The sequence below is a fragment of the Aulonocara sp. 'chitande type north' Nkhata Bay genome, linkage group LG23 (genome assembly GCF_057382095.1).
Source record: "Aulonocara sp. 'chitande type north' Nkhata Bay isolate Kocher_YH1m ecotype deep benthic linkage group LG23, A_spYH_male_GT1.1, whole genome shotgun sequence".
NCBI lineage: Eukaryota > Metazoa > Chordata > Actinopteri > Cichliformes > Cichlidae > Aulonocara > Aulonocara sp. 'chitande type north' Nkhata Bay.
Window position 1 is genome coordinate 45,384,548 of NC_141365.1, and position 13,140 is coordinate 45,397,687.

Genomic DNA, 13,140 nt, shown 5'->3' on the forward strand with positions numbered 1-13,140 from the left:
GTACATGTGTGATGAAGAGGAGCTACAGCAGTGTGATGGAGCTGCAGGTGTGAAGGAAGTCCTGCTGTCCTGTCCCACCCTCATCTTTGCTTCCTCTGTCTTCTCTGGACTTGTCCTCCTGTTTCAGAAACAGCACTGCTTCATGCCGAGGGTGGACGGGAGCGTTGGCTCTGATTCTTTTACCGTCCACCACAAGGAGACACTGATGCTGACCTCCTGATTCATCTGCATGTGTTCTGCTTCACACTGCTCACCTCCACCAAAGACTTCACAAACATCTTCTTTCTTTGAGTCCAGTTTGTCCCACAAACACTTCCAAATCTCCTCCTCTGAGATTCTGCAGCTTCTTGCAGTGTGACTCAGCTGACTTCTGACAGACCACAGACTGGCACAGCATCCACATGTGTCTCCTTTCAAACAGGCTCTTGATGTTTCCTCCCACATCATTCTGGCCTCTCAGTCTCCTTTGTTCTCCAGCTCTGTAGCTCCAGCTGGTGAAGCTTCAGTTTTCCATGTTGGTAACAGTAAACTACAGCCTCTGCTGTCAGCTGGGTAACTAAACAGCGCTGCAGCACGTCTCTGCGGTGGTGCTACATCCAGCCTGCAGACGGCCGTCTACATGTTGTAGTGGTTTACAGTCACCAGGGGGCGCTGTCCCAGCCATGCAGGCAGTGGGCTGCTCTGCTTGTGCTGTTGTTGGTGAAGCTGAAGTGAAAGCGAGAGTTAAAACCCTGAACAGTGTCCACTGAGCTTCTCATGCTATTCTCATGCTCAAAGAAGTTTAACAGGAAGGACGACTCGTCCATCAGGTGTCCAGCTGTCCGTGACCGTGTCCACAGCAGAGTGTGACCGAGGCTTCATGCTAACACGCACACATGAAGCTAATACCACCACGAGCAGCTGCTCAGTGGATTTGGAGGACAAATGTCTGCAGCTTCTCACAGGCAGTATGCAGAATGTGGATCTCCACAAAGACTGTGGAGAGCTCGTCCCACACTCTAAATCCACACTTGTCTGCACAAAACTTCTCACACGTTCCCGTCACAAGTGTCTTCTAAGTGAAGCTACCAGGTTCAGGTCCAGCTTGTTTATCTGGAGCTGCAGGAGATGATCCATCCTCACAAAGCAACACAGCAGATATGCAAACGCACAACACAACCAAAGGATTCTCTATGCATGTCTGTGGCTGATGCTGCTGGAACGAAGCTGTTTGAAACCTTGTTGTTCTGCACTTTGGGACCAGAAGAGGAAACTGAAGCTCTGTGCAGAGGGTCCAATGGAAGCAGCCAAGCGCTGTAAGTGTCTGCTGTGCAGGGATGCTGGTTCAGCTGTGGCTCAGTTTCACAGTGTGACTCAATAAAAGCAGCAGGAAATCAAAGCTTGATGCTTTCATCAGTGTGGAAATAAGAAAGTTTCCTGTGACAGACGCTGGAGCTCTTTCACTCTCAGCTTCACAGTTTCAGCTTCAAACTTCTTCCAACATGTTTCTAACACGGCCACATTCCACCTTAATGGAGCTGATATCTTGTGCATCAGCACATTTTCTAAAGGCAGCGATCACATCTTTAGTTTTGGATGTTTAACTGCAGATTGTTTATGTGTTTATAGCACATTAATTACAGCAGCAGCGTTGACCACAGTGCTGTACAAGAATCCAAGATAACTATTAAAATAACTCCTAATATTAATATCACACATCAAATATCAAATAACTCTCATGCTGTATTAAAAGCCAGTGAATACAAATGTGTTTTCAGAGCAGATTTACAGAGACTGACAGCAGGAGCTGGGGCTGTTCGATAGAACGATGTATATATGATGACCATATGAAAACGTCTATCGTTTCATATCACGCTCTTTGTTTCCTGCTTATGTGTTTGTGTTTTCCAGATAAAGCTTTCAAAATAAATCTGAAGATCCTGTTGAGAGTTTTCAAAATAAACACAATACATTACTGCGGTCGCTCGTTTATCGAGTTACGTTCTAAAAATAAGTCTCAGAATGAAGTAGCAGCTTTATGTTTTACAAGTATTATAGAAGTTTTAAGGCAGTTAAACCCTCACTGCACACTTTCTACACTTTTCTCAGACAGGCATGAACATTTTCACACTTTTCTCTCTTGTTTAAACAAAGTTCAAACCTTCATAGAAAAATAAGTTCATTATTAAAGAGTGAAAGCAAAGTGTTTCTGAAACGTGTCAAATCAGCCTTTGCTGGCATTAAATGAGCTTGGTTCTGTGTGAGGAGCACTCGTCCATGGCCTGGGCTCCTCGCTGTCAGGTAAAGTTTCATAAAGCTTTTGAGTTTTTCTGCAGATAATGTTGGTGTCCAGCACGATGTTCTTTTTCCTGCGGTCACTGAGCCACAAAGCCAAAGCTGACTCCATCCTTACGATGTTCTTGTTGTGGACAGTTACAACCTTTTTGCCTCCTTGTTGAAACTATGATGGTCAGCATCTTCCTCTGCCTTTGGCTGCTACCACAGGTGCAAAACGTCTCGTCATCATTGTTGTTTGTTGGGACAAAACGTACAAACATACAGTGCAGCACTGCAGAGTCACACTGCTGTAAATTTGAACACATTCTGTACTGTACAGGAGACACGGCACGAGATTGACTCACAATGGTCTACAGCCAATCAGGACACAGAACACAACGCGCTGTAAAAAACAAAAGCATGCAAAATTGAACAAAAAAGATCAGCGAAACAGCGAGGCCGCCAAAGGTGAACTGTGTTACAGCGAGGGACCAGCGTATATGTGGTTGTTGGGACGATAAATGTCTTTGAGCTTGTGTCAGAAGACGAGCTGCAGCTTTCTGGACCAGCTGCAGTCTTGCCAGGCAGGTCCCACTAACTCCAACATATAAGGAGTTACAATAATCCAGCTGGGACGTCATGAAAACGTGGATCGCCCGTTCAAGGTTTTTAAAAGATATAAATGATCTCACCTTAGATAAAAGCCTCAGTTTGAAGAAAGACCGCTGTACAACTGAGCTCAGCTGTTTTTCAAATTGCCGTCAAATATAAGCCCCAAATGTAATAATGCGATTTAATAAAAGAGCTGAACCAGTCTAATAGAGCGCCCTTGATGCCGCCATGCTCCAATGGTGAGGTCAAGATGCTGTGGTCAAGGCAGCAGTCAGATCGAAAAGCACAGCTGAGTCTCCTGATCAGTGGCTGATAAAAGATCATTAAGAACTTTTCAAAGTGCAGTTTCAGTGCTGTGAAGAGCTTTAAAACCAGACTGAAACCTTTACAACAGATTGCAGCTGAACAAATATAATCTTTTACAAAATCTTCGACAGGAAGGGAAGCTTTGAAATAGGCCTGAAATTTGAGCGGACAGAGGATCCAGATCAGGTTTTTAGTACAGGCTGTACAACAGCATGTTTAAAACAGGCTGTACAACACCTGAACTAAGACTGCTGTTAAAAATCGCTAAGATGTCGGAACCAACAACCTTTAAAATCTTTTTAAACACGTGTTGGAACAACATCATTTGGACAAGATGATGTCTCTATAGCATCACATCGTTCCTCCACCTGATCAAACCACACAGGCTCAAACTGATCAAAAACAGCTGAGCAGGTGAATATTTTAGCCCCGGTGCGATCTCGGGCGAGAGTATCGATGATGGCCAAAGGGCAGCGTCCAGCTCTACGGCCGCTGAAGAGCAGACTCAACAGACGCGCGTGATGTGGATCCTACTGCTCTAAAACTGGAGCTTCTTCAATCCATTAAAGAGGACATTAGTACGCTGTTAAAAGAAGAACTCAGAAATGCATTGAAAGAAGATTTTGACAATATAAGGGCTGACGTGCAAGGACTGAGAAATGAGATCGCTAACAGCATGGCGGCGACGTGCGGCGAAGTTGATGGAGTAAAGGTTACAGTGAAAGAAGCTGAGGATGGGCTGTCAATGTGGAGCGATGAGGTGACCACCCTGCAGTCTACAGTAGAGAGTATGAAGGAGGAGCTGTCTGACCTGAAGGATAAATGTGATGAAGGCAGGAAGCGTAGGGATCACATCATAGGGATCCCAGAGGGCCTGGACTCGAGCTCCTCCACGGCCGTATCCGTGCTACTACGTGAAGTGCTGGGTATGGATAAAGACGTTATTGTCGACCGCTCACACAGGAGCCCTATCCTGAGAAAGCCAGCTGGTGACCCGCACGCCGTCATAGCCGAGCGTCACTACTACCAGGATTGTGTGGCTACGCCGTGCCAGGGCCCAAGCCCCGCTTGAGTTTAACGGACAACCTATTGCAATATTACGACTGGGCGATATGACCCAAAGTTCATATCTCGATATTCTTTAGCTGGATGGCGATATACGATATATATCTCGATATTTTTAAAGCCAGAAAGTACGAACAAAAAGAGAGTTCTTAGTCAAAGCTGTGTCCCAAATCTCACACAGGCACATTTATTAACATACAGCGTAGATGTACATGAAACAATTACTCAGAAATAAATGATCAGCATTTATTAAATAATAATGCTCCATAAATAAAAGAAAACAATGTTGTGTTTGTGCATAACAAACAGCTCACAATCGTGCAGTCAAAATGTAAACAGACGCTGAGCATAATAACAAGCAGCTGCTCTGTTCCCAGGTTCTACTGCGTGACTGACAGCCTGGAGTTTGAAACCCTCTTTGTAACCGTGTCTCTTACAGGTGCCATTTATGGTCCTTATACACACTCAATACAGTAATATTACGTTGAAGCAGAGTACGTATCACTCCGCGAGGCTCCTCGTAGCTGTAATGCTCCAACAATCCATCAAGCGGTGCGGCCTCGTAGCTTAGTAAAGTCGTACCAAAACATCTTTTGAAAGGTTTCTGAGCGCCGTGTAGCACATAAAATCGGTTCGAGGTCAGTAAGCACAACCAGAATTCATCCATAAGGCGCACTGTCGATTTATGAGAAAATTACAGGATTTTAAGTGCAGAAAACATAGTTTATGGTTTTCCTTTGATCTTAGCAAATATCTACGCCTCTAATTGGGACGATCACAGATTTTTCACTAATGTCTTTGCGCGGCTCCCCAATATGTCATCACACAATATCATCTTTGAGGGAGACCTAAACTGCTCATTATCTGCTATGGACCACAGTTCACACAAAAGTACACTTAGTCCAAAGTCAGCATGCGTCATTCAGAGCTTTCTTGATAATTATGGGCTGGCTGATGTATGGAGATTTCATAATCCTGCTTCACGTCAATACTCTTTTTTTTCTAATGTCCATAAAACATATATTTGTATAGAAAAACGTCTCCCTTTAGTTACAGAATGTGATTATAAGACTCTGGTGATTTCTCCTCTTGTTTTTTCAATGTGTATTCCTGATGCCTGCTCCAACTATCAGCCATGGAGATTCAACTCAGTGTTGTTAGCAGATGAAGAGTTTGTCAGTTACAAAAGGTCTCAAAGACATTTTTTTTCTATCAATCAGACCCCAGAGATGTCATCATCAGTCATTTGGGAATCTCTAAAAGCATCTGAGAGGCCAAATAATTTCATTTTGTGCCAAACAAAGTGCAACACTGAAAGAACATCATCCATAAATATTGAGTAAGAACTGGACTCTCATACAGCGAGACTCAAATGCCTTTAAACATCAGCTTATCCTGCTGATCCAAGTCCAACACTGAGTTTGTAAAAACATGTTTGTCAATCATTTTGTTTGGTTTCTGAGGAAAATGATTCAATAAGTTGCTGCTAATACACAACATTTCATCATATTTCCTCATAACCCTCTTTTGTCTGACCATTTGATCCCATTTGAATTTGCAATAAAGGATCCACAGAGTTTGGTGACAATAATGACAGTAGATGTTTGTGTGAAAGTGCTGGAAGCAAATGAGTGTGTGATGTTCTTTCAGTGTTGCACTTTGTAGACGCTCCCTGAGCACTGGTCTCACAGCCAGCTGCACATAGAGACCAGTGTTGTTAGTCCAGGTCAGAAGATGACTTGTTGGAATGAAAATGAGCTTGTAGTTTGTCTGCTTTAATAATGTGACTGGAAAAAGGTGTTGGACTTCAAATATGTCCATTTCTGTCACACTTCACCTTTAAAAGTGAAGCCATGTGGTTCCTGGAAGGAAAAACACGACTTTTTCAAGTCTTTGTCCTGTTTTTATGAGAAATGTACGACTTTAATGTGAAACATTCAGAGTTTTTTCTCTTGTTGTGTTTGTTTGAAGCTGCTTCCTGTTGGCTTCAGCTGTTTGGAGTTTCCATTTTCTAAACTTCTACATTCTGAACCTTCTTCAGCTCTGAACAGATGATGAAACACTGAATGATGTCAAGCACTTTGTCTAATAAACTTACATCTTTCATTCTTTATACAGATTGTGGAGCTGTGGTTTGTCAGATATTGGCCTTGATTATCTGGCAGCAGCACTGAAGTCCAACCCCTCGTATCCCACAGAGGTGGACCTGAGTGGAACCTACAGCAACCTGAAGGGTTCAGGAGTGAAGCATCTGTGTGATTTTCGGGAGAATCCACGATGTCGATTTGAAACTCTGAGGTCAGTCAGCATGTTTTAGTTGTGCTGAGATGAATATGATGTGAAAGTTGTGCTGACACTAAACTGCAGACATCAGGCTGATATTATACTGATCCACACTGAGGATCTTCATGGTAAAGTCTGTTTTCTTCTTCTCTGGTTTAGTCCATTGACTGCAGCAGAACAATGTTCACATTTCAAACAGTGATACTCAACGTATGGCCCGCGGCCCACACGTGGCCTGCCCACCTTTCCTGATTCAGAGAGAGGGGACCCTGATTAACTGTGTAGCTTCTTCCTCACAGTTCTAAGTATCAGACACAACAATGAATAATCCACAGCTGACTGTCTTTAGCAGGTCAAAGGTCACGGCACACAGCACTCTGTGAAACAGTTTGGAGCAGGAATTCTTGCACATTTACAAACTGACACTGCTGCACGGCATGCTGGGTAATGCTAGCTGCTCAGGTATGGGCGTGCTAATGGCTGTGAGGCTCTGTGGCTGCAGAACACCGAAGAAGAGAAAAGAGAGGTGGAGGATGAAGAAAAGAGGCGGAGATGAAGCAGAAGTTTTGCTCCAGAGAGGAGCTGTGTCTGTGTGGGCAGGGCTCAGGCTGCTCCGCCCACACAGTGACAGTGAGGCAGGTGAAGAGTAATAAATGAAGACAGCAGACAGTATTTGATAAGCTGATGTACAAACATGTAGGTTGTGTCCAAATTCATGGGCTGCATCCTCCTGAGGCCGCATTTGTAGACCGATTACGTCACAGCGACGCGTCGAAGGCTGTCCAAATTCGTAGACTCCTCCGAATGCAGCCAACAAATGCGTCCTCCTTTTCCCCGAATTTGAAGGATGGGTCGGGTGTGTCCTTCGTGGCCTACCATATCCCAGAATTCATAGCGCGGCCCAGCCAAACTCCAGTTTCCAACAATGGCGGCCGCTACTAAGTTTTAAAATTACTCATACTAATCTTTTTCGGTCACAAAATAAACTTTTAACATATTTTCAGGCAAGAAAGTAGCTGTGTAAACATCAAATATCTGCTCGGTTTATCAAGATACCGCATATATGCAAAAGTGCTTCGACGTTTTCGGAGACGTCTGCTACCCACCAGCTCGATAGCTCGCCGGGAGCTCGAGGGTCACTGAAGCCGCCGAGAACGGCACAACTCCCGGCACATCATTTTCAGATCACCGCGGACTTTCGCTACTCAGGTTAAACGTGATATATAAGTCACTTAGACAACCTCAAAATGTTATTGTTTGGCTTTTTTCAGTGTTTTGTTTGTTCGTGAGTAAATCGGTTTGGCTGAGATTAAAGTTATTAGATTAGATTAGATAAAATAAAACTTTATTAATCCCCCAGGTGGGTTCCTCCTTGGTCTTTACAGAGCTGACTAAACGTCAAACAGAAAACTGATTAAACAGAAGTATGAGACGGTCGAGAATTTACGCCAGTGTCCTGTTATATTTTAGATAGCAAGGAGCAGACGGCTGAGTTTATTAAACTCCACCGAGACAGCGGTGACGCTAATCAGAAGGCTAGACCGTCCAATTTCCCCAGCCGTTTATTTCCAGCCTACCCGACCTTCTGAGGACCCAGCCCACGTAGACCGCAAAGGCCGGGTCCTCGGGAGGATGCAGCCCATGAATTTGGACACGACCGTAGAATGATGGTGGCAGCTACAGAAACAGGTCCATACAGACTGAAGCGTGTCTCAGTCTGAATGTACACTGCTGTTATAAGAGCTGTGGAAACTCAGGTCAAAAGGACGTAACCACACTGCTGACAGTTCCAGGACATTCACAGAGTTACAGCATCATTTGTGACCATAAAGACAGAAAGCTCATCCAAATCCTGGGATTAAAAGTCTGTCCTGGTGGTGTCCAGTCAAACACGTCTCTGTGAAAGCTTCAATCCAACAGGCTCCAAAGTCCTTCTGCTCATTTCCTCGCCGGGTTCTTGATGCTCCTGTACCATCTCTCTGTCATCCTCCTCGCTCCCTCTTTGCACTCACAGTCTTTGTGCATCATTAACACTCACATGTGGAAAACCAAAGTTTTACTGGGCAGAAGATGATCATCAGTGACGCTGTCTTTAAAACACTCTTGTTAGAAATGTTCGACTTTAATGTGAAACATTCAGAGTTTTTTCTCTTGTTGTGTTTGTTTGAAGCTGCTTCCTGTTGGCTTCAGCTGTTTGGAGTTTCCATTTTCTAAACTTCTACATTCTGAACCTTCTTCAGCTCTGAACAGATGATGAAACACTGAATGATTTCAAGCACTTTGTCTAATAAACTTACATCTTTCATTCTCTATACAGATTGGAGCGCTGTGATTTGTCAGAGATCAGCTGTGATTATCTGGAAGCAGTGCTGAAGCTCAACCCTTCGTATCCCAGAGAGGTGGACCTGAGCTACCACAAGCTTCAGGATTCAGGAGTGAAGCAGCTGTGTGTTCTTCTGGAGAATCCACAACATCAAATTGAAACTCTGAGGTCAGTCTCCACGTTTTAGTTGTGCTGACACTGTCGATCTGTGGAACTAAAACCTTTATACAGGAAGTCTGGTTCAGCTCTTTGTAGACCTTCTAATCTCTGATGCTCTGAGTCTTACTCAGTAGATGATGCAGAGTTGTGAAGCCGATGTGGGTGAGGACACTCGCCCAGCTCTAAGTACTTTGACGTCCAGGCGGCTTCCCTGCTTGTCCTGATACAAACAAACCTGAGTAACCTTGCAGGTCAGATCTCATCAGTCACACCTGTTATGGCAGCTCTCCTCTAGATTGTAGTTCTTGTTAACCTGGGATGGTTTTAGAAGCCTGGACCACAGACTGCAAGGGAAGATATTACTGGGAAAGGCCAAAGCAACCTATTAGACCCATTAAACACTAACATAGATGAATACTCAGATTTAAACCTTTATTGTTTCACAAAGGGTTAAAAAGGGAACGTCCACAGTTTAGACTGCAGCAGATTTTATTAAAGCAGTTTGACAGGAGCAAAGCAAAAACACAAAGAATAAGTGTTTCACATATTAATACATATAACATAATAATAAAAGAAAAGCAAAATAATGATACAAAAGAATGAAAAAGTTGTCCAGAGCAGCAGGATGTCTGAGGTCTGCAGAAACACAAAAACACAGCAGCTAAAAATAGTTGTTGAAAGAAAACGAGGTGGGAACTGCTGATTCCTGAGCTTTGATACTGGATTAGCTTCAGTAGTTATTCCCATCACTGCTGTAGGAGCTACATTTAGTCACAGCTGATTGTCTTTGACCAATCAGAAGACTACTGTTGTAAAAACAAGCAGACAAAGAACCAATGAGAGTGAAGAACAGGATAAAGAGCTCGTGTGATGGAGGCAAAGCAATAATCAGCAGACTGTAGCAGTTTCTATCTGGATGAAAGTAGAAGGAGCTCAGCGGAGCTCAGTCCCATATCTTTGGTTAGAAACAACATCAGTGATTTCCTGCTGCTCGAGATGATTCCAGCAGCTCTCATTACAGCAGCTGATGAGAGAAACAGCTGATGGCTCACAGCTCGTGCACTGTTGGATCTCCAGATGTTCACGTGGCTGAAGTCTGTGAAGAAACTGTGGTCCACGTAGTTCACACGGCCTCAGATTGGACCGAGCTCCCTGGATCACTGCAGCATCCTCAGCTGGTACATGGACGTCTCTGCTCCTCAGTCTTGGAGCCCCTGCAGGTCCGTCCACACCACCAGGTCTTCTCACTCACCTTTCCTTTGTCCTCGTCCTTCATCGGCCGTGCTGTGTCTTTGTTCCTGCGGTGTTGTTCCCACGATGCAGCGCTGATGTTCCCTCCTTGAATGCACAACAAGTACGGTGCTGGTCTTTCTCGGGTGGAGCAGAGACAGATTGAAGTCTTTCAGGCTTTAGTGCCGACTTCCCTGACAGAGGCTGGACTCCATGGTCTGCACAGGAGGCTTCTACACTGTGTGGAGGTGACTCCTGGACTCGAAGACAGGCTGCAGGTACATGTGTGATGAAGAGGAGCTACAGCAGTGTGATGGAGCTGCAGGTGTGAAGGAAGTCCTGCTGTCCTGTCCCACCCTCATCTTTGCTTCCTCTGTCTTCTCTGGACTTGTCCTCCTGTTTCAGAAACAGCACTGCTTCATGCCGAGGGTGGACGGGAGCGTTGGCTCTGATTCTTTTACCGTCCACCACAAGGAGACACTGATGCTGACCTCCTGATTCATCTGCATGTGTTCTGCTTCACACTGCTCACCTCCACCAAAGACTTCACAAACATCTTCTTTCTTTGAGTCCAGTTTGTCCCACAAACACTTCCAAATCTCCTCCTCTGAGATTCTGCAGCTTCTTGCAGTGTGACTCAGCTGACTTCTGACAGACCACAGACTGGCACAGCATCCACATGTGTCTCCTTTCAAACAGGCTCTTGATGTTTCCTCCCACATCATTCTGGCCTCTCAGTCTCCTTTGTTCTCCAGCTCTGTAGCTCCAGCTGGTGAAGCTTCAGTTTTCCATGTTGGTAACAGTAAACTACAGCCTCTGCTGTCAGCTGGGTAACTAAACAGAGCTGCAGCACGTCTCTGCGGTGGTGCTACATCCAGCCTGCAGACGGCCGTCTACATGTTGTAGTGGTTTACAGTCACCAGGGGGCGCTGTCCCAGCCATGCAGGCAGTGGGCTGCTCTGCTTGTGCTGTTGTTGGTGAAGCTGAAGTGAAAGCGAGAGTTAAAACCCTGAACAGTGTCCACTGAGCTTCTCATGCTATTCTCATGCTCAAAGAAGTTTAACAGGAAGGACGACTCGTCCATCAGGCGTCCAGCTGTCCGTGACCGTGTCCACAGCAGAGTGTGACTGAGGCTTCATGCTAACACGCACACATGAAGCTAATACCACCACGAGCAGCTGCTCAGTGGATTTGGAGGACAAATGTCTGCAGCTTCTCACAGGCAGTATGCAGAATGTGGATCTCCACAAAGACTGTGGAGAGCTCGTCCCACACTCTAAATCCAAACTTGTCTGCACAAAACTTCTCACACGTTCCCGTCACAAGTGTCTTCTAAGTGAAGCTACCAGGTTCAGGTCCAGCTTGTTTATCTGGAGCTGCAGGAGATGATCCATCCTCACAAAGCAACACAGCAGATATGCAAACACACAACACAACCAAAGGATTCTCTCTGCATGTCTGTGGCTGATGCTGCTGGAACGAAGCTGTTTGAAACCTTGTTGTTCTGCACTTTGGGACCAGAAGAGGAAACTGAAGCTCTGTGCAGAGGGTTCAATGGAAGCAGCCAAGCGCTGTAAGTGTCTGCTGTACAGGGATGCTGGTTCAGCTGTGGCTCAGTTTCACAGTGTGACTCAATAAAAGCAGCAGGAAATCAAAGCTTGATGCTTTCATCAGTGTGGAAATAAGAAAGTTTCCTGTGACAGACGCTGGAGCTCTTTCACTCTCAGCTTCACAGTTTCAGCTTCAAACTTCTTCCAACATGTTTCTAACACGGCCACATTCCACCTTAATGGAGCTGATATCTTGTGCATCAGCACATTTTCTAAAGGCAGCGATCACATCTTTAGTTTTGGATGTTTAACTGCAGATTGTTTATGTGTTTATAGCACATTAATTACAGCAGCAGCGTTGACCACAGTGCTGTACAAGAATCCAAGATAACTATTAAAATAACTCCTAATATTAATATCACACATCAAATATCAAATAACTCTCATGCTGTATTAAAAGCCAGTGAATACAAATGTGTTTTCAGAGCAGATTTACAGAGACTGACAGCAGGAGCTGGGGCTGTTCGATAGAACGATGTATATATGATGACCATATGAAAACGTCTATCGTTTCATATCACGCTCTTTGTTTCCTGCTTATGTGTTTGTGTTTTCCAGATAAAGCTTTCAAAATAAATCTGAAGATCCTGTTGAGAGTTTTCAAAATAAACACAATACATTACTGCGGTCGCTCGTTTATCGAGTTACGTTCTAAAAATAAGTCTCAGAATGAAGTAGCAGCTTTATGTTTTACAAGTATTATAGAAGTTTTAAGGCAGTTAAACCCTCACTGCACACTTTCTACACTTTTCTCAGACAGCCATGAACATTTTCACACTTTTCTCTCTTGTTTAAACAAAGTTCAAACCTTCATAGAAAAATAAGTTCATTATTAAAGAGTGAAAGCAAAGTGTTTCTGAAACGTGTCAAATCAGCCTTTGCTGGCATTAAATGAGCTTGGTTCTGTGTGAGGAGCACTCGTCCATGGCCTGGGCTCCTCGCTGTCAGGTAACGTTTCATAAAGCTTTTGAGTTTTTCTGCAGATAATGTTGGTGTCCAGCACGATGTTCTTTTTCCTGCGGTCACTGAGCCACAAAGCCAAAGCTGACTCCATCCTTACGATGTTCTTGTTGTGGACAGTTACAACCTTTTTGCCTCCTTGTTGAAACTATGATGGTCAGCATCTTCCTCTGCCTTTGGCTGCTACCACAGGTGCAAAACGTCTCGTCATCATTGTTGTTTGTTGGGACAAAACGTACAAACATACAGTGCAGCACTGCAGAGTCACACTGCTGTAAATTTGAACACATTCTGTACTGTACAGGAGACACGGCACGAGATTGGCTGACAATGGTC

At 44.5% G+C, this 13,140-nt stretch overlaps 1 protein-coding gene across 1 annotated transcript in view; it reads left to right on the forward strand.

Moving 5' to 3' along the window:
- The first annotated feature begins 3,850 nt into the window (after positions 1-3,850).
- LOC147302759 (NACHT, LRR and PYD domains-containing protein 12-like) overlaps positions 3,851-13,140 on the forward strand; it is a 154,278-nt gene continuing 144,988 nt past the window's right edge. Inside the window, exons 1-3 of the mRNA XM_086283595.1 lie at positions 3,851-4,221; positions 6,358-6,537; positions 8,840-9,013. Of these exons, the coding sequence (XP_086139721.1) occupies positions 3,851-4,221; positions 6,358-6,537; positions 8,840-9,013 (725 nt within the window). The remainder of the gene's footprint in view (positions 4,222-6,357; positions 6,538-8,839; positions 9,014-13,140) is intronic.